The 24,899-nt window shown below is 39.7% G+C and overlaps 1 protein-coding gene across 7 annotated transcripts in view; it reads left to right on the forward strand.

Annotated features, from left to right (window-relative positions):
• TFCP2 (transcription factor CP2) overlaps positions 1-23,539 on the forward strand; it is a 58,307-nt gene extending 34,768 nt beyond the window's left edge. Inside the window, exons 2-15 of one of the 7 annotated variants that reach the window (XM_045072958.1) lie at positions 4,676-4,827; positions 5,348-5,424; positions 6,315-6,420; positions 9,761-9,867; positions 12,052-12,204; positions 13,062-13,172; positions 13,512-13,600; positions 15,080-15,146; positions 15,545-15,638; positions 16,811-16,901; positions 18,621-18,742; positions 19,162-19,304; positions 21,593-21,644; positions 22,032-23,539. In XM_045072958.1, coding sequence (XP_044928893.1) covers positions 4,676-4,827; positions 5,348-5,424; positions 6,315-6,420; positions 9,761-9,867; positions 12,052-12,204; positions 13,062-13,172; positions 13,512-13,600; positions 15,080-15,146; positions 15,545-15,638; positions 16,811-16,901; positions 18,621-18,742; positions 19,162-19,304; positions 21,593-21,644; positions 22,032-22,066 — 1,399 coding nt within the window. In that variant the 3' untranslated portion in view covers positions 22,067-23,539. Of the gene's footprint in view, positions 1-4,675; positions 4,828-5,347; positions 5,425-6,314; positions 6,421-9,760; positions 9,868-12,051; positions 12,205-13,061; positions 13,173-13,511; positions 13,601-15,079; positions 15,147-15,544; positions 15,639-16,810; positions 16,902-18,620; positions 18,743-18,955; positions 19,066-19,161; positions 19,305-21,592; positions 21,645-22,028 lie in introns of those variants that run through there. The other 6 variants (XM_045072959.1, XM_045072957.1, XM_045072961.1 and 3 more) reach the window with 6 other exon arrangements.
• The last annotated feature ends 1,360 nt before the right edge of the window (positions 23,540-24,899 follow it).

A 24,899-nucleotide genomic window follows, 5' to 3' on the forward strand; every position in this document is an offset into this window, starting at 1 on the left:
TTTTGTGTTTTGTTTCAGATGTTTTCATTATGATGGAGTCTAAATGAGGGCATAAATAGGGAAGTTAGAAGTTTGGGACCTCATATTATGCCAAGTTAGTTTCTAATTTTCTTTGATGCTTTGGACAACTTGTCTACTTGCTTCTCTTGCTCAAAGAAGAGCTCATCAAACCTTTCCCTCTCCCTTCTTAGGCTCTCTAGAAGAGGAGATTCAGCAGATGGTAGGCCTGAGGGAGAAGATTAAATAAAGCATAGTTGTGAATTCCTACAGACCTTGCAGAGGCTGCCTTATCTCAAAAGAGTAGTTTATGCCTCAGGAGACCATGAAGCAACTCTTCATGGAATCCCGGTTACATACAGGAAATATCACTCCTGGTCTTGCTCCTGTTCCTCTGTTACTTCCACTTAGATGCTTTCTGCTGTTTCCATTCTTGGTGTGAATTTCCACTTAGCAATGCACGTTTTTAACATACACGCAACTTATCTTTTTTATCAGGTGAGATTTCCGTATCCTAATATTTGATCAGATGTCATACTGCAGAAATGTGCTGAGTGTTCTGGAGAATGCAAACAAAAGTATAAATCACATCAACAAATATTTACTAAGCACAGAAAAGAGAATTTACTCCTTCCAATAGCTTACATTTCATTGGAATGAATTAAATATATGAAGCAGGGGCGACTGGCTGGCTCAGTCAGTGGAACATGCAACTCTTGATCTTGAGGTCACGAGTTCAAGCCCCACAATGGGTGCAGAGATTACTTTTAAAAAGTATATGAAGCACCTGGAGAATGTAGTAACATGCTAAATTATACATTGGTACCAACTACTTAGGCTTCAGAACTCAGAGTGGGTTTTCCTAATCAATGCTCAGTTTACCTCTTAGAAGGAGCAGATGTCTGTATTTCTAAAATTGTTGCTTACTTAATCTGTTACTGTTTTTGCTATAGACAGGGTCCTAGAACTCTGCTCACCAGTGACCATCAGCCTCCATCTCTAGGAACGTGGAACTGAATGGTACTCTTGCTCCCACAGCAGAGTACAAGAAATGTGTAGCAAGAACATGAGTAATTAAAATATATTTGAGGCTTTTGGATCTTAAAATCTCTGATGAGAAAATACAGTTTTGTGTATTTGGTTTGGCTGTTTTGAGTTAATTTTTATTATTTATTTATTTATTGAATTTTATTTATTTATTTGACAGATCACAAGTAGGCAGAGAGGCAGGCAGAGAGAGAGAGGAGAAAGCAGGCCTCCCTGCTGAGCAGAGAGCCTGATGTGGGGCTTAATCCCAGGACCCTGGGATCATGACCTGAGCTGAAGGCAGAGGCTTTAACCCACTGAGCCACCCAGGTGCCCCTGTTTTGAGTTAATTTTAGATGTAACTTTTAGAATCAGTTTTCGAATTTCAGCATCAGATTGCTTAGTCATGAGGGATTAGGTATAAAGCCACATTATATTGAGAAAACTAGGGACTCTTGCTATGTATTAACCTTGCTAGGCAGTAATATTTGAGAAGAAAAGAAAAAAAAACTGCCCTACATTCTAAAAGGTTGAGCAGTTGCTATGTTGCAAAATCCCATTTGCCTTGATTCCTGATAATCTTCACTAATCTTTCAAAGAATCATCAGATGTGGTGTATTTGAGAATGCATGTATCCAGATACTTGTTGAGAATGATAAGCAACAGAGTCTTTCAAAGACTAGCATCATGGTTCTGAAGTTTTGCAGTGTAGTGCCTTATTTTCTGTACTGTTTGTTGTGGGAACTTGGGTAGCTTCCTGATTTGAGAAGTGGAAGAACTGGGTTGAAGTCCTTTGCTAGAAAACCCAGTGCTGCTTCGGTTTTATATAGTCTCCAGGGATCCATAGCATATTTTGCCTGACATTAATACAGACAGAAAGAAGAATTCTTCACTTTCTCCACTCAACTCCAACCCTTTGAGCAAAGCACATACCTCTAGACCTCAGAGAGAGGAAAGCACGTTTTGTTTTTCTAGCCTTTGAAATACTTTTTAGCAGTAAGAAACCTGGGTTTCATTAAAGCTGGTTTGTATTGGGGTGCCTGGGTGGCTCAGTGGGCTCTACCTTAGGCTCAGGTTATGATCCCAGAGTCCTGGGATCGAGCCCCCACACCAGGCTCTCTGCTCAGCGGGGAGCCTGCTTCCCTTCCTCTCTCTCTGCCTGCCTCTCTGCCTACTTGTGATCTCTGTCTGTCAAATAAATAAATAAAATCTTAACAACAACAACATCAACAACAACAACTGGTTTGTATCTCAGGTGCCCAGATTCAACTAATAACATATAGCCTTGCTATTTAGACATCAGCAGAAAGAGAAATTTCTTTCTTTTCTCTTCTCTAACCTCCCCCCCTCCTTAAAGCATTTATGCCATTAAATTTTTATCACTTCTATGTGGATTGTTAGGACAATAATCAGAACATTTTCTGCTTATTTTGTTTTCCTGTAAGAATTTATAATGTCTCTAAGATTTATAGGAGTTCAGCCATTTTTCTATCAATGGTTCCTTTTGCCTGAATGTGATGATTCTGTAATGTTTGGAGAGAATGTATACTGCTGAAGGTGCATAGAAAGAATTGCCCTGTGGCCCACACACTTAGCGTTCTATAGAACATTTTTACCTCCCGAGAAAGTACCCTTGTCTATATCTTCCGGGTCAATCTGTGTCCTGCCAGGAAACCACTGTTCTCAGCTTTGCGTGTTTTAGAACATCATAGAAATGGAAACCGTACATTGTACATTCTTTGTATCTAGCTTCTTTTGTTTAGTAATATGTTTGTGAGATGCATGCATGTTGCATTCCTTCATTTTGCTGACTGGTATTCCATTGTAGGAATATACCAGTTTGTGCATTCCGTTCTCTTAATTACAAACATTTGGATTCTTTCCAGTTTTTGCTTTTATGCTATTAGCATTTATGCACAAGCCTTGAATGGACTTATATTTCCTTTTCTTTTGGATAAATACCTGTGAGTAGAATCGCTACATCAAAGGGCATATAGATATTTACTTTTTTAAGAAACATCCATTCCTTTTTCTACATTGGCTGTGTTATTTTACACTTGTGCTGGTGAAGAATAGGAGTTCTGGTTGCTTCACAGCCTTGCCAACATTTGGGTTGTCATTCTTTTTAACTTCAGCTGTTCTAGTGAGTACAGGTACAAATTCTATAAGTGAATTAAAATATGTTTTGTTTTGAGAATTTTGTGGCATGTCTTGGAATAATTAGAAATTTGGTACATCTCTCTTTCTCTCTTTTTAAGATTTTATTTATTTGAGGGGGAGAATGAGCAAGAGAAAGAGCATGTTGGTAGGTGGGGGAGCAGAGGGAGAGGGAGAGAAGCAGGCTCCCCACCAAGCAGGTTGTCCAATACAAGACTCAATCCCAGAACTCCGGCACCATGACCTGAGCCCAAGACAGACGCTTACTGACTGAGCCGCCCCGGTGCCCCTAATTTGGTACATCTCTTAAGATTCTTTTAAAGTTTGGTCTGGGGGTACCTGGGTGGCTCAGTGGGTTAAGCTTCTGCCTTCAGCTCAGGTCATGATCTCAGGGTCCTGAGATTGAGCCCCGCATCGGGCTCTCTGCTCAGCAGGGAGCCTGCTTCTGCCTTCTCTCTGCCTGCCTCTCTGCCTACTTGTGATCTCTCTCTCTGTCAAATAAATAAATAAAATCTTTTAAAATAATAAAAAATAAAGTTTGGTCTGGGGCAAATGTTGATCACAACAGTTTAAGTCTCCAGGATAGGGCCAGGATATTCTCTCCTACTAATCCATGGCTAGAGTTTATAAGGGAGAATTATTGTTAGTCCTGTGTACATCAATTTTAGTCTCTTAAAGTTTCCCTAATATTTTCTCACATATTTACTCTTGGCAGCAAATGTGATTCACATTTTATAGATGAAGGAGTGAAGACTAGAGAGCTTGTCTAAGATTTGCCCAAGGCTTTGAGGGACTAAAACACAGCACTTTCCGTTAGTAGCATTTCACAGAATGTAAGCTGACTTTGAAATATATCCTGGTCATATGTCCTTTTCAAGTGGCTTCTAGGAATTCTGAGTCTTGTTTTAGTCCCTAGAGTAGATCAGCTGATACGGTTCTAGAGATAACTGCAGTTGGTGCCCTTCGAAGAAAAAAAACATTACTGAGTGTCCTAACTTGACATTTTGGAACTCTGCGTATAATTTTCAGAGCCCTTTTAGGAACCCCACGTCCAAACTGTTTTAGCAGTGACTATCTGTCATTGCCCATGATGTGGTGGTGAGGGGGACAGCACAGCAGATAATCTGAACTGAGTATTTGGGAAGAGACTCCATCAAAATGAGTAATATTCATAGTTTTCCAAACCAAATTGCAGTTCAAGTGTTTTTTTTTTTTTTTTTTAAGATTTTATTTATTTGTCAGAGAGAGAGAGGGAGAGAGAGCGAGCACAGGCAGACAGAATGGCAGGCAGAGGCAGAGGGAGAAACAGGCTCCCTGCCCAGCAAGGAGCCCAATGTGGGACTCAATCCCAGGACGCTGGGATCATGACCTGAGCCGAACGAAGGCAGCTGCTTAACCAACTGAGCCACCCAGGCATCCCAGTTCAAGTGTTTCAACATAAATCCACTTTTGTACCACTGTTAGGTATTAACACAAGTTGTTTGCTGTATTTCAGTGATGTCCTTGCATTGCCCATTTTTAAGCAAGAAGAGTCAAGTTTGCCCCCTGATAATGAGAATAAAATCCTGCCTTTTCAATATGTGCTCTGTGCTGCGACCTCTCCAGCCGTGAAACTCCATGATGAAACCCTGACATATCTCAATCAAGGTTAGATGCTTCTTTTCTTGTTAGTATTATTGAAAATTGGTGGATTGATGATATTTTATTAGGTATACTTTTATGGTAAAAAGTATATCTATCTAGTGTGACCTGTCAGAGTTGAAGTCTTGTGTCAAAGATTTTTCACTTTTATGTCATGTTGGATATATATCAGTGGCTTCTTCTGTGCACCTGCCTAGTTTTAGTTCCTGTCTCCCTCCTTCTTTCTAATCCTTACCCAATCCTGTTTACCAGTTGTGTGACTTTGGACAAATTACTTAAACTCTTTGTGTTTCAATTCCTTTATCTGTAAAAATGGGATTGATAATACTCTTGAGAATTGTATCAACTGATAATATAACATATGAAAACACTTAGCACTATGTCTGGCATATAGTTAAGGATTATAGTTGTTACTAATACTAATAAGATTATACTCTTGTATATTCAACCAGCTGAATTTTATTCTTTCTGAATATTACAAAGTTAACTTATGATGAATATAATATAGAGTTACTTTTTCTTCCAGGACAGTCTTATGAAATTCGTATGCTAGACAATAGGAAACTTGGAGAACTTCCAGAAATTAATGGCAAGTTGGTAAAGGTAAAAGAAAATCATTCCTCTGCACAATATCCTTTTACCGACTCTTTTTGGGTCATGTTCTTTTGCTTCCATAAAGGGCTTGGTGCTGTCTCTTAGCTACTATAGTTTGCTGGCAGAGTGGTAAACTATTATTTCTTTGGAGTGGGAGTGAGCCCCCTCCATTCACATGGACTTTTCAGAGTTGCTAAAACAGAAGGCTTACTACTCCATGTCCCAGTAGTCTCCCGGTTCAGTGAACTTCTTTGGGGTGGAATAGAGGGACCTCCTTCAGATTTTTAGAGAAACTCCAGGGTCTTCTTTGTATATGTGGTCTAGTAGCAAGAAAAACAGGAAGTTCTGTTGACAAATAGCAGTTTTCTTAGTCTAGACTTAGAGCATTGAATTCACAGCACAATTGGAACAGAGAAATTTGATCAGCTGCGATAAAAGTTAGCGGGAAGGCTATTAATAACCACATCTAAAAAGTAAGAATAACAGAAGGAAAGTTGATAGATACAACCCCTGCTTACCCTCAGTGCTGTGTAGTGGGTTAGCGAGCAGGGAACTTGTTGAGCTTTTCATATACACCCGAAGAGCTGAGCTGAATATTACATGGTAACAGTAGAGACAGGTAGAAATGCTTCCAGTAAGAGTCCTTTATGCTTAGTCCATGAGGACTGATGTTTTAAATATGGTACCAGTTAACTATAAAGCTTATATCTGAGCAATTATAAAATTTACCCTCAAATAGAGTTTGGGATGTGATGGGTTTTAGAGTGAAACAGATCTCAAGAAAAATAATTTTAGATTGTATCTAGAAACCAACTGGAGGTGACTGCTGGTAGTTTTCCTTTATCAGCGCTGATTTTTAAAGGATCCTATTATCATTTGATATCGTTGCTTCCGTTTAGAGTATATTCCGTGTAGTGTTCCATGACCGACGGCTACAGTACACTGAACATCAGCAGCTGGAGGGCTGGAGGTGGAACCGACCTGGAGATAGAATTCTTGACATTGGTGAGTTAAGGGAATCTCTTGCCCAGGAAATGTCTATTGGTATGGTCTGAGAGTTGGTTTTCTTTACTTGATGTTTACATTGATGCAAAGTGCCTCAGGGGCTCAATCAGCATAAACCCTGAAATGTTATTGACTAAGCATAAAAAAATTACTGGGATGGTCATACCAAAACTGAAGTTGGAAGTGTAGACACTTCAGTTCCATAACAGTCACATCTGTTCCTTTAAGGTGACTTTATTTTTCTTTTTGTTTTTTTAATTTAGTTGTAGATATATATAACATAAAAGTTAGCATTATAAAACATTTCGAAGTAAATAATTCAGTGACATTAAGTGTATTCACATTATGTAGCCATCACTATCATCCATCTCCGGAACTTTTTTCATCTTCCCAAACTGAAACCCTGTACCCATTAAACAATAATGCCCTATTCCTCTTCTCCCCAGCCCCTAGCCACCACCATTCTACCTTTTGTCCATATGACTGAGACTACTCCAGGTGTCTCATATAAGTGAAATCATCCAGTGTTTGTCTTTTTGTGATTGGCTTATTTCACTTAACCTAATCCTCACAGTTTAGCCAGATAGCAGTATGCATCAGAATTTTCCTCCTTTTATTTATTATTATTTTTTAAAAAAAGATTTTATTTATTCATTTTACAGAGATCACAAGTAGGCAGAGAGGCAGGCAGGGAGAGAGGGGGAAGCAGGCTCCCTGCCAAGCAGAGAGCCCAATGCGGGACTCGATCCCAGGACCCTGAGGTCATGACCTGAGCCACCCAGGAGCCCCAGAATTTTCCTCCTTTTAAAGACTGTATATCTACTTTAGTAGATACTTGGGTTGATTCTACCTTTTGGTTATTGTGAATAATGGAGTTTAGGGACATGGGTATATCGATATTTATTTCAGTCTCTGCTTTTAGTTCTTTTGGGTATATACCCAGAAATGGGACTGTTAGATCATGTATGGTAATTCTATTTTGAATTTTGGGGGGAACTGTCATACTGTTTCCATAGCAGCTGCATATTTTACAATCCCATCAGAAGTGAACAAGGGTTCTAAATACTTGACCTTCTTGCTAACATGTGCTATTTTCTGGTTTTGTTTTTTTGTTTATTGTTTTTTGGGTTTTTTGTATTGTAGCCATCTTAATGGATGTGAAGTGGTTATCTTATTGTGGTTTTGATTTATACTTCTCTAATGATTAGTGATGTTGGGCATCTTTTTGTGTGCTTATTGGCCATGTATGTATCTTCTTTGGAGAAATGTATATTCAAATCCTTTCCTCATTTTTGAATCTGATTGGTTGGTTTTGTTCTTGTGTAGTTGTGAGTTGTAGGCATTCCTTATGTATTCTAGATATTAACCCCATATCAGATATGTGATTCACAATATTTTCTTCCATTCTGTGTGGGTTGTCTTTTCACTGTGTTGATAATGTCCTTTGATACATGAAAGTTTTACATTTTGATGTAGTCCAGTTTATTTAATAATTTTATTGCCTTGCTTATGCTTTTGGTGTCATAGCTAAGAATATTGCAAAACCCAATGAAGCTTTTCCTGGTATGTCTTCTGCCAAGAGTTTTATAGTTTTTAGGCCTTAGATCAAACATTTAGGTGTTTGACCCATTTTTTAGTTAATTTTTGAATGTGGTATAAGGTAAGAGTTCACCTTCATTCCTCGTATGTGGATATTCAGTTTTCCCAGCACCGTTTGTTGAAACAGCTCTTCTTTCCTCACTGAATGGTCTTGGCAACTTTGTCAATCATCAATCGACCGTGTTTGTCAGGACTCATTTCTGGGCTGTCTCTTGTGTTCTGTTTGTCTGTGTCTCCATCTTTATGCCAGTACCACTCTTTTGATAACTGTAACTTTGTAGTAAGTTTTGAAATCTGGGAATGTGACACCTTCAACTTTACTTTTCGTGATTGTTTTGGCTATTCAGGGTCTGGTACTTTGTTTTGTGTGTATGTAAAAGGGGCCAGGTTTTTTCCCCAAATGCTGCAAGTTCTTTATTTTACTAATACCTGAGAGGCAGATTAGTGGTTTTATTTTTTATTTTTTATTTTTTTTTAAGATTTTATTTATTTATTTATTTGACAGAGAGAGATCACAAGTAGGCAGAGAGGCAGGCAGAGGGGTGGGGGAAGCAGGCTCCCTGCTGAGCAGAGAGCCCAATGCGGGCCTCGATCCCAAGACCCTGAGATCATGACCTGAGCCGGAAGGCAGAGGCTTTAACCAACTGAGCCACCCAAGCGCCCCAGTGGTTTGTATTACCTAAAGTAAGAGACCTGGGATCAGAATCTATGTCTCTTGATTTGCCGTTTAGGTTTTTTTCCCTACTGCTCTGCTACATGGAGTAGAATTTATTTTTCTTAAATCATAGGGCTTAAGGGAAGTTCCTTTACAAACATACATGCAGTCACTCTTCATGAATGTACTTTTATTCCTGGTATCTATGTCTTTGATCTCTTATTGGTCATTATCTCCTACTAGCAAACATAGTTGTTAAACAACTCTAAGTACCTACTAATTTTACCAGAGAAAACACTGATTCTTGTACAGATAATCCTGATATCCATTTGATAAATTACCCTTATGATAAATCCAACACAACTAACACTGTTGGACCCACCTTGTTGTTTGGATTGACAGTAAAACGGTAATACAGTGATAGCACAGTATGATCAGAAATATCAGCCTGGCTTTCTCTCTCCAGTTGGAATATTAATAGGGGAAGACAGGAAATTATATTTAAGTATATGCTATGTAGAGTGGAAAGCAAAATTCTACTAGAGCTCATTCATTTTTGCTTCCTTCTTGAGTATCAGATTTGTTGCTCTGCTACAAGGTTATTTGATGACTTTAAGGCCAGCATCAATCTCTGTGTTAAATTTTTCCCACTTTTATCTGTAATACAATGCTTTTGCCTTTATTCAGACACTCTGCTTTATCTTTCTATAGCAGTCTTGTTAGTGTACTTCTGTCAGTAACACTAAACCTAAAACTGTAAGTGAAGCAGATTATATTACAATTTTCATGACACTAGAGCTAGTCTGTAGACTAAATCTATCTTTAAGTAGAATTTTGGCAGGTTAAAAGGAAACTGTTTAAATTGTCCTATTTTAAAAGCCTTTTAAAATGGAGAAAAGATACTCAGAAGGAAAGTACTTAGGTCAATTTTAGCTCTAATCAAACCTTTTTATTGCCAAAAAGAGGTTTAGGGTGTGATATGTAAAAATCTTGGTAACTAGGGACCAATAATAAAACAACCCGTGCTATCTTATTTAAACCCAGTAGCTCTTGGAACTGTTCAGTGATTACCATTTTGTTTCTCAGATATCCCAATGTCTGTTGGTATAATCGATCCTAGAGCTAATCCAACCCAACTGAATACTGTGGAGTTCCTGTGGGACCCGGCAAAGAGGACATCTGTGTTTATTCAGGTAGGGCATTGCAGATGGGGTTCCAGTTATGAAGAGCATCTCTTACTACCAGTTTGTTTCTTTTTCTTTCTTAAAAATATTGATCTGTTTAGGAGAGAGAGAGCGCATGAGCACAAGCAGAGGCAGGGGCAGAGGGAGAGGGAGAGAGAGAATCCATGCAGACTCCCCAATGAACACAAAGCCTGTTGCAGGGCTCCATGGCTCCATCCCAGGACCCGAGATCATGACCAGAGCTGAAATCTAGAATCAGATGCTTAACCTGCTGAGCCACCCAGGTGCCCCTACCAGTTTGTTTTTTGAAGGATAGAACACATTGAATTTGAAATTTTTACAGGGTCACATCCTGACTGTCAAGTCCAGACTCTTCAATACTTGCCTGAGGGCAATGAGGAGTGTCTGAGTGGCCCTTCTAACTTCCCCAATTTATTTGTATGATAAAATAAAATTAAAAACCAACCAACCAACCAACCCCCCCCAAAAAAAGCTTGCAAATGGCTGTATAATATTTCATTCTTTAGATGCACTATAGCCTCACTATTATTTAGCATTTAGATTGTTCTAAATTTTCTCTATTATCTATAAAGTTGTTTCAAACATCTTTATGCTTTAATTTTGTTTTACATATCCAATTATGTCTGTTGGGTAGACTCCTTTTAAAATTTTTATTGGTAATAAAGAAAACTATAGTTTATTACGTCCCATTAGATAGTCACTCTGCTAAGTAAACAGTTTGTATATGTGATTTTATTTAAAACTTTGAGCAGTAATCCAGTGGAGTAGAAATAGTTTTTGAGGCTTAGAGAAATTAACAACTTACCTAAGCTAATATTTGGTCAGTCAAGGTTTCACTGTTCAGATTCACCAGGGTCGTCACTTTATGCAGTAGCAAGCAAGCCTTTGCAAACCTTTCTTTCCCCACTATTGCCCGTGAGTTTTCATATCTGCTATTTTCCCAGCATGGATGGTGCCTGCGCTTTCTAAACTCTACCTTAAAGTCCAAGAAACTTTTCTTTTATATTAACTCTGTATTAATGAATTTAGTTCCTCCCAGTAGCTTTTATTAGCATTGAATCTGTATATTTATTTTTTTTTTTTAAGATTTTATTTATTTGACAGAGAGCAAGCCAGAGAGCACAGGCAGGGGGAATGGCAGAGGGAGGGAGAGAAGCATGCTCCCTGCTGAGCAGGGAGCAGGGTATGGGACTCGATGCCAGGACCCTGGGATCATGACCTGAGCCAAAGGTAGACACTTAACTGGCTGAGCCAGACAGGCTCTCCTACTTTCACTTATAAATAATTAAGCTTCCTTATTTCCTCCATTAGAATATACATTCTTAAAAAAAAAAAAAAAAGAATATACATTCTTTAAGCTCGAAAAGAGAGTAAAAGTTTTATTTCTTAGAGTGAGAGAGCACTCAAACACAAGCAGGGGGAGGGACAGAAGGAGAGGAAGAGAGAGAATCTCAGAGACTCCGAATTAAGTGCAGAACACAGGGCTCGATCTCACTATCCTGAGATTACGACCTCAGCTGAAATCAAGAGTCAGAGCTTAACTGAGGCACCCCTAAACTTTTTTAAAAAAGATTTTATTTATTTATTATGAGAGACAGAGAGAGAGAGGCAGAGGGAGAAGCAGGCTCCCCGCAGAGCAGGGAGCCCAGTATGGGACTCCAGGATCACAACCTGAGCTGAAGGCAGGTGCTCAGCCAACTGAGCCACTCAGGAGCTCCTAAAAGTCTTTTTTTTAAAGATTTTATTTACATAAACTTTTTTTTTTAATTTAAAGATTTTATTTATTTATTTGACAGACAGAGATCACAAGCAGGCAGAGAGGCAGACAGGAGGTGGGGGAAGAAGGCTCCCTGCTGAGCAGAGAGTCAGACACAGGGCTTGATCCCACGACTGTGAGATCATGACCTGAGCCGAAGGCAGAGGCTCAAACCACTGAGCCACCCAGGCACCCCTACATAGACGTTTTTAAGTAAACTCTATGGCCAATGTGGGGCTCAAACTTACGATCCCCAAGATTAAGAGTCATGTGCTCTACCGACTGAGCCAGCCAGGTGCACCTAGCATAAAAGTTTTTTTATACATGTTCATAGTGTTTTTAAAGGTTTTGCTGTTAGTTGCTCAGAAAATACTGTTGACTGGTGTGCTGAAACCTGGATGCTGTATTCCTCATAGGTACACTGCATTAGCACAGAGTTCACTATGAGGAAGCATGGAGGAGAAAAGGGAGTGCCGTTCCGAGTACAAATCGATACCTTCAAGGAAAATGAAAATGGGGAATATACTGAGCACTTACACTCAGCCAGCTGCCAGATCAAAGTCTTCAAGGTATTCCTGGACCTTCTGCTGTCCCTTGTATACTTTCCCCTCATCTTTCAGTTTTAACATTAGCTACTAAGTCAAAGGAAGCTTGTCTTTTTTCAACAACTGTGGAAACTTAGTCTAGGCTACAGTTCTTTAGATCATCCCTGAGATGCCTGGTAATGAATTTATATGGGGATGGGCATGGCAGAAGAGAAACTTGGACAGGGAGCCAGAGGCTAAAACATGGATTTTCACTGAAAGCTCTTAAAGTCTGTTGAGATTACAAGCTCTTGTAAAGGCTCACAAGATTATGAAATGTTAATAGTTTGAGTTACATTGGTACTTGGCTTACTTTTGTTAATTTGGTCTTTATTTGTTTTTATCATATGGATAAATGTATTATCATTGCAAAAGGTTCATTAATACTGATGTATTCAGACCGAAGTCCCCCTTTACCCCTTTTACCCTGACTTCCCACCCTTTCCTGGCGACCTGGTGACCTGGAGGTCGCCACTGTTACAATTTAGCATGTATCCTTTTGGTCCTCTTTTGTGCTTTTATATACCCATGTACATAGGTATACACATATTTTCTTCGAAACATCAGTAGGATTGTACAGTATGAACTGTTATGAGGCTTGCCTTTTTTCAGTTAGCTGTGTGCTTTAGAGATCGTTCCATGTCCACAGCTATAGATCTCTCATTCTTTTTCAGCTCCATCACACAGTTAAATTTGCTATTTCAGACTTCGATGCAAGGATACATCTTGTCTTTACATCATTGTACCTACATCCTTGTTTCGCATGGGACTATTTAAGTTCTTAGAAAGGATATTGTTGGGTCAAAAGTTGATGAGTCAAAACAAAACATTGCTCTCTCCAGCCCAAAGGTGCAGACAGAAAGCAAAAAACAGATCGGGAGAAAATGGAGAAACGGACACCTCATGAAAAGGAGAAATACCAGCCTTCTTATGAGACAACTATACTCACAGAGGTGAAAAGATTTCTTCCGGTGATGATGTCAGTCAGTACTTTCTATTCTTAAAGGAAAATCCCATCATATCACACTGTTTATGTATATCAAATCGTTACGTTGTACACCTGAAAGTAATACAGTGTTGTATGTCTATTATATCTCAGTTAAAAAAACAAACAAACATAACTTCTAGCCTGGTCAAGATTTACTTGTCCTGGGTATTTTGTCTCTTCATTATAGGGACCTCTGTACAATTAAGATATGCCAATCAAGATGTGTTTCTCAAGTAACGATGTTTTGGGGGGACACTGGGGTCACATGTACTTTCTCCGTGTTTAAGTTGTTCTTTGTTTTTAGTGTTCTCCATGGCCTGAGATCACATATGTCAATAATTCCCCATCACCCGGCTTCAACAGTTCCCACAGCAGTTTTTCTCTTGGGGAAGGGTAAGTATGGGAAATGAAGTTAGGTTGTGTTTGTCCTAAATATGTCTTCTTTCATTTTCTTCTCATATAGAAACATTTTCTTTCTTTTTTTTTTTTTAAGATTTTATTTATTTATTTGACAGAGAGAGATCACAAGTAGATGGAGAGGCAGGCAGAGAGAGAGAGAGAGAGAGAGGAGGAAGCAGGCTCCCTGGGAAACAGGCTCCCTGCTGAGCAGAGAGCCCGATGTGGGACTCGATCCCAGGACCCTGAGACCATGACCTGAGCCGAAGGCAACGGCTTTAACCCACTGAGCCACCCAGGCGCCCTAGAAACATTTTCTAAATCAGTTAAGTTTTCCTACTTGGTCACTCTTTGATGGATCCATGGATTCACTGAGGTTTGGATTATCTTCAAAAGTGACTGAAAAGAGTTTTATGCAGTCCTTTCTCCTCTTTTTTCTTCCTATTAGAAAATAGCATTTAAGGGCACCTGGGTGGCTCAGTGGGTTAAAGCCTCTGCCTTCGGCTCAGGTCATGATCCCGGAGTCCTGGGATCGAGCCCCACATCGGGCTCTCTGCTCAGCGGGGAGCCTGCTTCCTCCTCTCTCTCTGCCTGCCTCTCTGCCTACTTGTGATCTCTGTCTGTCAAATAAATAAATAAAATTTTTAAAAAAATAAAAATAAAAATAATTATTTTGGTTTTCATTATAAATGTATGTGATCACATGGCATTGCATAAAGTTTCTTTTGGTATTTTTTTTCCTATATATGTTTGTGTGTATATTTATATATTTGATATAGTAGTAATATATTGATCACTTTTATCTTCTGATATTTTTATTTCTGTTATAAATTTCTTATGTTAAATATTCTTCATGCCATAATTTATCTGATAAATCCCAATTTACTGAAATTTTTATATTTTTTCAATTTGTCCAATAATAAAAAAAATGTCACAAGTGACAGTTTCTTCTCCCTCTCCCCATAATATTAATGTTACTTTAACAGATAATAGAAAGATTGACTATCAGACTAAGACTACTTTATGAGAGAGTACAGATTCCTTTAAATCTCTAGCTTGAGGGGTGCCTGGCTGGCTCAGTCAGTGGAGCACTCAACTCTTGATCTCAGAGTTGTAGTTTTAGGCCCCACATTGGGTGTGGTGATTACTTAAAAATAAAATCTTAGGGCGCCTGGGTAGCTCAGTGGGTTAAGCCGCTGCCTTCGGCTCAGGTCATGATCTCAGGGTCCTGGGATCGAGTCCCGCCTCGGGCTCTCTGCTCAGCAGGGAGCCTGCTTCCTCCTCTCTCTCTCTCTCTGCCTGCGTCTCTGCCTACTTGTGATCTCTCTCTGTCAAATAAATAAATAAAATCTTTAAAAAAAAAAAAGAAAAATAAAATCTTAAAAGAAAAAAATGTCTAGCTTCAGACTAACTGTGAGATGATGAACCCTTGTATGTGTCACGGACTCATCCTTTTCATTTTCAATGTTTCCTTAGAAATGGTTCACCAAACCACCAGCCAGAGCCACCCCCTCCAGTCACAGATGTAAGTCTAAAATTAAATGTAAGTCATTTGCAATGTCTACTAATACTTTGATTACTGTGCAGTTCAGTAGAAATGCCCAACTTTTAAGGAGTAATAGTTATTCACTTATTGGAAACAGACATTTATTGAATATTGACTGTGAACTAGATACTATGCTGGGGATCAGAGAAGTGAAAAAAACTATTGCAGGACCCCTGGATTTAAAGCGCTTATGGTCTAGTAAGGAAGATAAGGATGGAATTCCATGGGCTTCTTGCATGGTTAGGGAAAGAAGATTGATGAGGTATAAATAACTTCCAAGCAAACTAGGCCTGAGTGTGGGTGTGTTTAGCTCTGTGTTACCTAATGATGTAAGAGATAAATTTCTTTAGTTTAAAAAAGAAAGAAAATGAAAATGTGTACTTTCTCTCTTTCAGAACCTTTTGCCAACAACCACACCTCAGGAAGCTCAGCAGTGGTTGCATCGAAATCGTTTTTCTACGTTCACAAGGCTTTTTACAAACTTCTCAGGTTAAATTTATTTTGTCCTTTTGTTTTTCCCAACACAGGATATTCCTTTACATTCTAGAGCCTTCTAGTATCCATATGAGGGTGTGTGTGTGTGTGTGTGTGTAAGAGAGAGAGAGAGAGAGGAAGGGAGCGAGTGAAGGAGGGAAGGAGAAATCTTTGTACATTTTTAGGATTAAGTGAGTTTCATAGAACCCTTCAGACTTTCTCACCAGCAGCATCTGTGCTGTGAAATACTTAAAAAGAGATACTTCTTAGTTTAAATTCACTTTAATTTAAAAATATTTATTCTATACAATACTTTTTAAAATGTATATTCTGTACAGTGTTTTATCAAGGGTGTTTGTAGGTAGTCTGAAATTTCTCCCTTGATATCACTATATTGCATTTTATTTAAACGTTCCACTTTTATTTAGCACCTTCTGGGTACCAGGTATAGTAGGAATACACAAACGGGTAAGGCATCCTTTCTCATCATTCACCATCTAGTAGCAAACAAACAAACAAACAAACAAAAAACCAAAAAAAAAACCAAAAAACAAAACCCCAAACCAAAAACCCAAATAAAATCAAACTAAAACCCTGAAAAAGATAAGTAAATAACTGTGATGCAGTAGATAAGTGGTACGAAGCAGGGTATTGGGGGAGTGTCTGTGTTTAGGGAAACACGTGTAATGCGCGAGGTAAATCTTGGGGGATGAGGAGGAGTCTGTCGGTCAGACAGTGGAAGGATATTTCAGGGAGGAGGAACAACTTGCTCTTTGACGTCATCTGTATGATGGAAGCATAGGGCTAAGTGGATAAGTTAATTGGGTGGCAGTTGAGGTGAGAGAGGAAACAGAGGCCAGATCTTGGACAGGCTTATGTACCATGCAAAAGATTTGGACTATAAGATAACAGCCACTTTAGGGGCACCTCTGTGGTTCAGTGGGTTGAGCCTCTGCCTTCAGCTCAGGTCATGATCTCAGGGTCCTGGAATCGAGCCGGCATCAGGCTCTCTGCTCAGCAGGAAGCCTACTTCCCCCTCTGTCTCTACCTGCCTCTCTGCCTCCTTGTTCTCTCTGTCAAGTAAATAAATAAAATCTTAAAAAAAAAAAAAAGATAACAGCCACTTCAGTGGTCATTAACAAAGACCGCCTTTGCCTTTATCACCCATTTTCTTATATTTATTCCAGGGGCAGATTTATTGAAACTAACTAGAGATGATGTGATCCAAATCTGTGGCCCTGCTGATGGAATCCGACTTTTTAATGCGTTAAAAGGCCGGTATGTAATTAGTGTGAAAATATCAGCGAGGTTGAATTTCAGATACTTTGGGATTAAGGGACTCTTCACAGTACTGTTTGCACAGCTCACTACATCTTGTCAAAACATTCTTTTTTTGAATGCCAGCTATGTGCCAAATAAACGAAGATGAAAAATATCATTTCCTAGAGTTGATCCAAGGAATTCCTCATGATATCCCATTTTTTCATTTCTAGGTAGTTTTCTCATTTGATAAATACTTATCATCCCTGTTATGAGCCAGGTACTATTGTAGGCTCTAGAGATGCATTGGTGAGCAAAACCCAACAAGGAACCCATTATTATGAGTTTGCTTTCTAATGGGGAGAGAGATAAAAATATGAATAGTGAATATTTTCAATAGTGATAAGTGCTTTGAAGAAAAACCAAACAAATAAGCAAAAACAAAGTTATAACCTGTGGAGTACCCAGAATATTGGCAGGGAAGACCTCTGTGGGGTGGGGGTGTTTAAACTGAATGAATTATGAGAAGGATGGAAGCTATGGGGTCATATGAGGGAAAAGCACTCCACGCAGGAGGAGCAACAGGTGCAAAGGTCCCGAGTCCATTTTAACTAGAGATGCGGTCATTCTTGAATTAGATAGGAATTACTTAAGTGTCCACTTACAAATTGTAAAACTGAGTAATTTGCAGTCTCAAGTAGGATTTTTCAGTTTCAGGTAGATAATAGCATTAATGGGAAAAACATACAGCTTATTGCCACCGTACCAAATCAGTGACCAAATAATGAAACAGATTGTGAATTGTTCTGTTTGGGTACATCACAAGGATTGTTGAATCAGGTTGGCTCTAATCTTGGAAATTTTAAAGAGGAAAAATTCAGAGGTGGATGATCTGAAGAAAAAAAAAATGGATCTTCATTTTTTTAACATATTATTTAAAAAGCATTTAAGAGGCGCCTGAGTGATGTGGTCAGTTAAGTGTGTAAGTCTTGATTTCAGCTCAGGTCATGATCTCACTGTCGTGAGATTGAGCCCCTCTCTGTCCCTCTGCTCCTGCCCCAGTAACCCTCCCACCCGCTTATGCATGTACACATGTGTTCTCTCTCTTAAAAAATAAAAGAGTATTTTAAAATAGGAATGAGATGATCAGATCAAGAGGTAATTGAATACCATTGTCTAAGAAGTAAGAAGGGACAGAAAGCTCAAGCTACTTAGGAGACGGTAATGAGGGAAATAAGATTCTCTGTTTTATAGTGGCGCTTCGAAGGAGAAGGTGTATGTTGAACCAGACCCATGCAACAGTGGCTCACACGTTTCAAATATTTCTAATGTTTACATCAAAGGTCATAAACCCAAATGACACAGAGGCCACACATCAACGAATGACAGTTAAATCTGGAGTCTACTGAAGAATGCATACATCATGCAAGGAGAACACCCAGTCGTTTCATTGTAAGAGTAAGGGTCTCAGATTGCCAAATCTGAGTTTTTCAAGAAAGGCCGAAATTGCAGAGGTTTATACGATGTTGGAACGAATTCAGTTAAAATGCACGCACGCACATGTGCACACATGTACACCCCAGTGGAGAGCTAAGGAGACAGCAAACGAGCTTCCTTGGCCCACGGGCTGCCAGTTTTCAACTCCGCTCTCTAGTGTTAACCTAGACGCACAAGTTCTCCCTTAAAATGTGCTTCCCACGAAAACTGCAAGACTAACAGCCTTGTTTTCCTCCTCAGGATGGTGCGCCCAAGGCTAACCATTTATGTTTGTCAGGAATCCCTGCAGTTGAGGGAGCAGCAGCAACAGCAGCAGCAGCAGCAGAAGCACGAGGACGGAGACTCAAATGGTACTTTCTTCGGTAGGTCGTTCTGGACAGGCCAGGATGCGCATTCCGGAAGGGGGAGGAGGTGACGTGTAAGCCCATGCGGTGGAAAGTCCTCAGACGGCAGATCCAGCGTTTGCTAGAAGAATGGTCCTTGCTCACGTTTATTGAGTTCCTCATACGTACCGGGTACTATTCTCAGCACAGTGACATGCTTTAATTTTTACAACCAGTATCTCTTCTCTGCAGTACATTTACTGTTCTCGCCAGATGGAGAATGAGGCTTAGGGATGTTAAGTAACTCACCCCAATCCCACAGCCAGCAGGTGGCCAAGCCAGGGCTTGAACTCAGGCAGTCTGTGAGTCCTTTAGGAAGGTGGGCATTCCTCGTGATCGGGTTACCTTTAAGAGCAGAGAAACCTGCACTGACTGCCTTTGCTTTGTCCCTTTTGCAGTGTACCACGCCATCTATCTAGAAGAACTGACAGCTGTTGAACTGACAGAAAAAATCGCTCAGCTCTTCAGCATTTCCCCTCGCCAGATCAGCCAGATCTACAAGCAGGGGCCAACAGGAATCCATGTGCTCATTAGTGATGAGGTAGATTTTCAGTACAGCTGAATCACCACATGACAGTTTGTCAGAGCACGTGACAGAAGCAAGAGCCGTTCTCCTGGGGCACAGGCTCTGTTTACAAGACCAGGGCTTTTCAAACGTTTTTGCTTACTTACTTCCAAAATAATTTTTAAAAACCATGTATCCCCTTTCACATTTTTAGGTTGACTTAAAATTTTTTGTTTTAAGTTTAAATAGTTGCAAAATATGTCATTTCTGGGCATATTATATAACCTTTAAAAATGAAATGGTTACATCACTTTTCTAACTATATTCCATGTAACCGAAATAGAAGAGTGATGTAATACCACCATCACTGTCTTTAAAAAATACATGAATATACTTTCCTTTGAGTTATTTTTTTTTTAAGATTTTATTTATTTATTTGACAGACAGAGATCACAAGTAGGCAGAGAGGCAGGCAGAGAGAGAGGAGGAAGCAGGCTCCCTGCTGAGCAGAGTGCCTGATGCAGGGCTCGATCCCAGGACACCGGGATCATGACCTGAGCCAAAGGCAGAGGCTTTAACCCACTGAGCCACCCAGGTGCCCCTCTGAGTTTTTATATCATCTCTTTGTTTCCTTGAACTCCTATTTCCATTCTCTTCTCCCATAGAATTTTATCTTACCATAACCTGCTTTTATGCGCAAACATCTTTTGTTAATTATCTTACCATATTTCTTTGAAACAAATTTGCTTCAACAAAAGAATTTGTTTTAATAAAAATTTAAAAATTATTTCTTCTGAATAGAATGACCACCATAATTATATAATCAATAAACATAAATGTTTTGGTAAATTTTTAAAGATTAAGAAAAATGTGTTAGAAGTGTATCTGTTAAAGAGATGGATGGGATTGTCTGATTCCATACCTGCTCTGCCCACATTAATTCATGTATAGATGAGTACTCTCTACTGGTTTCTAGAATGAAATAGTGTTCAACACCACTTTCGTTCTGTTTTATTCCCACGAGATGCAATGCTATGGAATCTGATTCACACAAATTGACAGATGGGAATGGATGGAGTTTTTTAAAAAAACAGCACTGGATTTTTTTTTTTTTTTTAAACTTTGGAGTTAGATGCCAAAAAATTAGATAGTGACGTTACAGAGAATTATTTTGAATCACCTATCATTTGACAGTTTGTGATTAGGTTGGTCTTCAGTTTTGGTGCAAGGAAAAAATTAGAAACCACATGACTCACAAAAGACTTTGTTACCCAGTCATTAAGGTTCACATTGTCACAGTTTGGCATCCTGGAGGCTTTTGTACACTGGAACAGGGCATCTTGGTAGGATTCCAGGATGGTAAAACTTCTGCCTTTATTTTATAAAATGGGAGAAGGAAGTCTAGAAGGCAAAGTAGGTAGGGAAAACCAAAGAGGTGCTCGGGCAGTTTTGGGAAAGTGTACATATGGGAGATGAAGCCCTGGAAGTCAGTTCTCCCGAATGGGCCTCCAGTGTCTGTGTACCCTTGCAATGTCTTGGGGTTAACCCAGGAAAATGGGCTGGGCGCCTGGGTGACTCAGTTGTTAAGCATCTGCCTTTGGCTCACGTCATGAGCCCAGGGTCCCAGGATCAAGCCCTCTTTCAGGCTCTATGCTCAGCAGGAAACCTGCTTCTCCCTCTCCCACCACCCCTGCATGTGTTCCCTCTCCCTGTGTCTCTGTCAAATAAAAAAATTAAAATCTTAAAAAAAGAAAAAAGAAAATTCCAGGAAAAATGGATCCTATAATTTTAAGATCACTTGTTTTAGACTGCTTAGCTTTTATTTTATTTTATCTTGTTTTGTTTTATTTTATTTATTTAAAGTAAGCTCCAGGGGCGCCTGGGTGGCTCAGTGGATTGAGCCGCTGCCTTCGGCTTGGGTCATAATCTCAGGGTCCTGAGATCGAGTCCCGCATCGGGCTCTCTGCTCTGCAGGGAGCCTGCTTCCTCCTCTCCCTCTCTCTGCCTGCCTGTCTGCCTGCTTGTGATCTCTGTCTGTCAAATAAATAAATACAATCTTTAAAAAAAAAAAAAATTTTAAAGCAAGCTCCAATGCCCAGCAGGGGCTTAAACTCACGACCGTTAGATTAAGAGTCACATGCTGTAGCAACTGAGCCATCCAGGCGCCCCTAGACTGCTTAGCTTTTATAATTTAAAACCTGAATGGCAGAAAACAAAGGATTATTTTTTTTCCTTAAGTCCAATATAATAAAAAGGCATATAGTCTCAATAACTGCAGCAAATCCAAGTTTTTAATAATTAGCACCTTTTCTTGCTTTTCTCAGATGATACAGAACTTTCAGGAGGAAGCCTGTTTTATTCTGGACACAATGAAAGGTAATAAAATAGTAAGACAGATGCCTCTCTCTGAGATGTTTAAGAGATGTTTTTCATGATTGACTTCTTTGAGGAGGGAGGGAAAGTATCAACCACTGTATCTGAGGTAGAGAAAGTGATGTTTTTGGAGTTTGTTCCTTTGCATGAATTGCATCTTGCCATTATCAGAACAGACTGATGACTCTGCCCCTCTCCCACCTTCCGTGGACATGTTTTTATAGTGTGTATTTATTCTTAAGTATTATGTGATAGTAAGTATGTTGTCCTTTGTCCTGCTGGTGGGTTTTTTTGTTTCCCCCTTCTCAAAAGATCCTTACCATATATTTTTTTATCTCCCACTGTGTTTTAGAGGTGACTAAAGATTGCTCTCTCTCTCTTTTACAGCAGAAACCAATGATAGCTATCATATCATCCTGAAGTAGGTGCCGGGCATTCTATCCTCAGTGGCTGCTGCTTCCTTCGCCCCTCGGAAGCTTCCCTCCTGAAGGGAGTCGCTACCTAATGGAGATTGGAAGGTCTGCAGGAACCTGACCCATTTGACTGTGTGTGGGGGAGTCCAGGTCGTGGAGGCAGAATCCCAGCCATCCCTCGGCCCAGGCTCTTGTGGCACACACAGATTATTGCCCAACATGCATTTCTGCAGCTATTTCTTAGTTAAAATTTATGGACTATGTTGTTGTTGCATATCATTAGAAACTCCACACCATTTAGGGTGTTCGTAGGGCATAACGATGATGAGAATTGTGTGATGTTTAATGGAAAGATGTTAAATTTTGTGATACGGAGCCATGTAATTTTTTTTCTAATATAAAAGTGAACATCTATATTCCTAAGACTAGATCCTCAGTCTCTTTTGCATCATACATATTGGCTTTTGCCACAGTCAGCCCCTGAAAACCTCATCAAAGAGGAGAAATACAGAAATAGAATAGAATTTTTCTTTTGGTTGCCCTGTGATACCAAGACTAATAGTAATTTTAGCTAACATTTACTGAGCATTTACTTGTGCCTCGTAGTGTGATAAATTCTTTAAGTGGATTACCTTGTTTAACTCCTCTTTAATAATCCTCTATGAAGTAAGTAATAATGATCCCTAATTGAAGGTGAGGCCATGGACATAGAGCGGCTAAAGGGCTTGCCGAGCAACAGGCAACCAGCAAGCATAGTCACTGAAATCCAAACCCGAGCAGTCTGGTTTGTCTGAAACGCCAGCCACGATGCCACCCTGTGCTCGCTGCCGTCTCTGACCGTGGCTCTGCCGGCAGATAGGACGCAACGCCGCGTGACAGCTGAGGAATTAACCACTGACAGGGACAAACCACACCTAAATAATGGAGAACAGATCAAGACCTACAAAACCTGAGAACATACGTGCTTCTGAGGCATCATCAGTTGTCAGAGTCACAGACTGAGGTGGTGAAGATGAAGGGTCGTCCGTGACTCCCCAAATTCACTGTTCTTGACTGAGCTTCTCAGACTATATTTATTCATGCGTTTGGCCAGCCCCTGCTTTCCATTTCCCCTCTCTGCATCTCTCCTTGGCATAGGAAATTCTTTTACTTATGTGGTGTTCTTTTATATAAGCTTCATGAGAAATTCATTCCGACCCTAGTCACACTCTTCCCATTTATTTTAGTTCCTACAGAGTGTGTGTGTGTGTGTCTGTGCGTGTGTATGCGTGTGTATGTGCACACATGTGTAAGACTACGGGTTGTCTTTATTCACATGTAGTTTTATCCAGAAATCCCCTTTAAACATTATGTTGAGGTGAAAAAAGATAATGTTCCAAGATTCTGTAATGGATTTGGATCTGTGCGTGTGTGTTTTTAAAGCATTTGATAAAGTTTAAATGTTTTTATACAGAGAATTTTGTTCATTAAAAGCAACCCACAATATGGTCTGATTTCTTTTGGTTTGAAACAAATGGGGAGGACTTTGAAACTGGAAAATGAAGTCAAATGACTTTTAAAAACTGACCACGGTAACTTGACATATTAGGCTAAAAATATTTTTTAAATGAAAGTATTGATTACGAGATGTCCCTGTTTTAGAAAGGGGACATTTCTGGTTGTATTATGTTCCTGGGACTTCTCCATTTCAGTGAAGTCACTTCTGTCCTCAGCAGACTGCTGTTAGTTCTTTGGTTTTGGTTGTTTTGGTTTTGGTTTTGGTTTGTTGGGTTTTTTTTTTTATTATTATTCTGTCAATATTAGGCTGGGAGGTTTGGACTAGATTTTTTTTTTTTTTTTACAGAGAGAAATCACAAGTAGATGGAGAGGCAGGCAGAGAGGGAGAAAGAGAGGGAAGCAGGCTCCCTGCTGAGCAGAGAGCCCGATGTGGGGCTCGATCCCAGGACCCTGAGATCATGACCTGAGCCGAAGGCAGTGGCTTAACCCACTGAGCCACCCAGGCGCCCCATGGACTAGATGCCTTTTAAGGTTCTTTCTGAATCTGTGACTCTTCTTTACTGCAAATGACATACAGAAGTCTTTTTACTATATTTACCACAAATTACATTATATTTACTTAGGGTTATAGAGTTTTTCAGAGTAGTCTTCAAATTTACTATAAAAAAATACATACATATGTATATTTTTTAGAAATTATAGGGGTGCCTGCATGGCTCAGTCAGTCCAGCGTCCAACTCTTGATTTTGGTTCAGGTCATGATCTCGGTCGTGAGATCCAGCCTGGTATTGGCATCAAGCTCCTTGCTCGGCGGGGAGTCTGCTTGAGAGTCTCTCTCTCTCTCCTCCTGCCCCTGCCCATCCCCACTTGTGCACGCTCACTCTCAAATAAATCTTTTAAAAAAAAGAAATGAATTTATACAAGTTTGCAATCACGGGTCCTAAATTAACCAGGAATTTATTTAGGCTTTCTTTAGCTCTATAAAGTAGTTATAGGGCCAATGCTATACAGTTGGTAAGAATTGGTATATTGGTAGAACATTGTGATCATTCAACTTGCTTTTAAGAATCACATCCATTTACTATTATTGATCCATTTCAATTCAGTGAAAATCTTAAAATAGCTTTTGTTATGAAAATAATACACAAAATGATAAATTCAAACAATAAAAAGGAGTATAACTTTTCGTACTTGCCTCCTAGTTCCACTGTAAAGAGATAATCATTGGGCATCTGGGTGACTCAGTGGGTTGAGCATCTGCCTTCTGCTTGGTCCTGGGATTGAGCCCCGCGTTAGGCTCTCTGCTCAGCGGGAGCCTGCTTCTCCCTCTCCCTCTGCCTGCCTCTCT

Source organism: Mustela putorius, unplaced genomic scaffold, assembly GCF_011764305.1.
Source record: "Mustela putorius furo isolate JIRA1106 unplaced genomic scaffold, ASM1176430v1.1 tig00537227_pilon_pilon_pilon, whole genome shotgun sequence".
In the NCBI taxonomy this organism is placed as follows: Eukaryota; Metazoa; Chordata; class Mammalia; order Carnivora; family Mustelidae; genus Mustela; species Mustela putorius.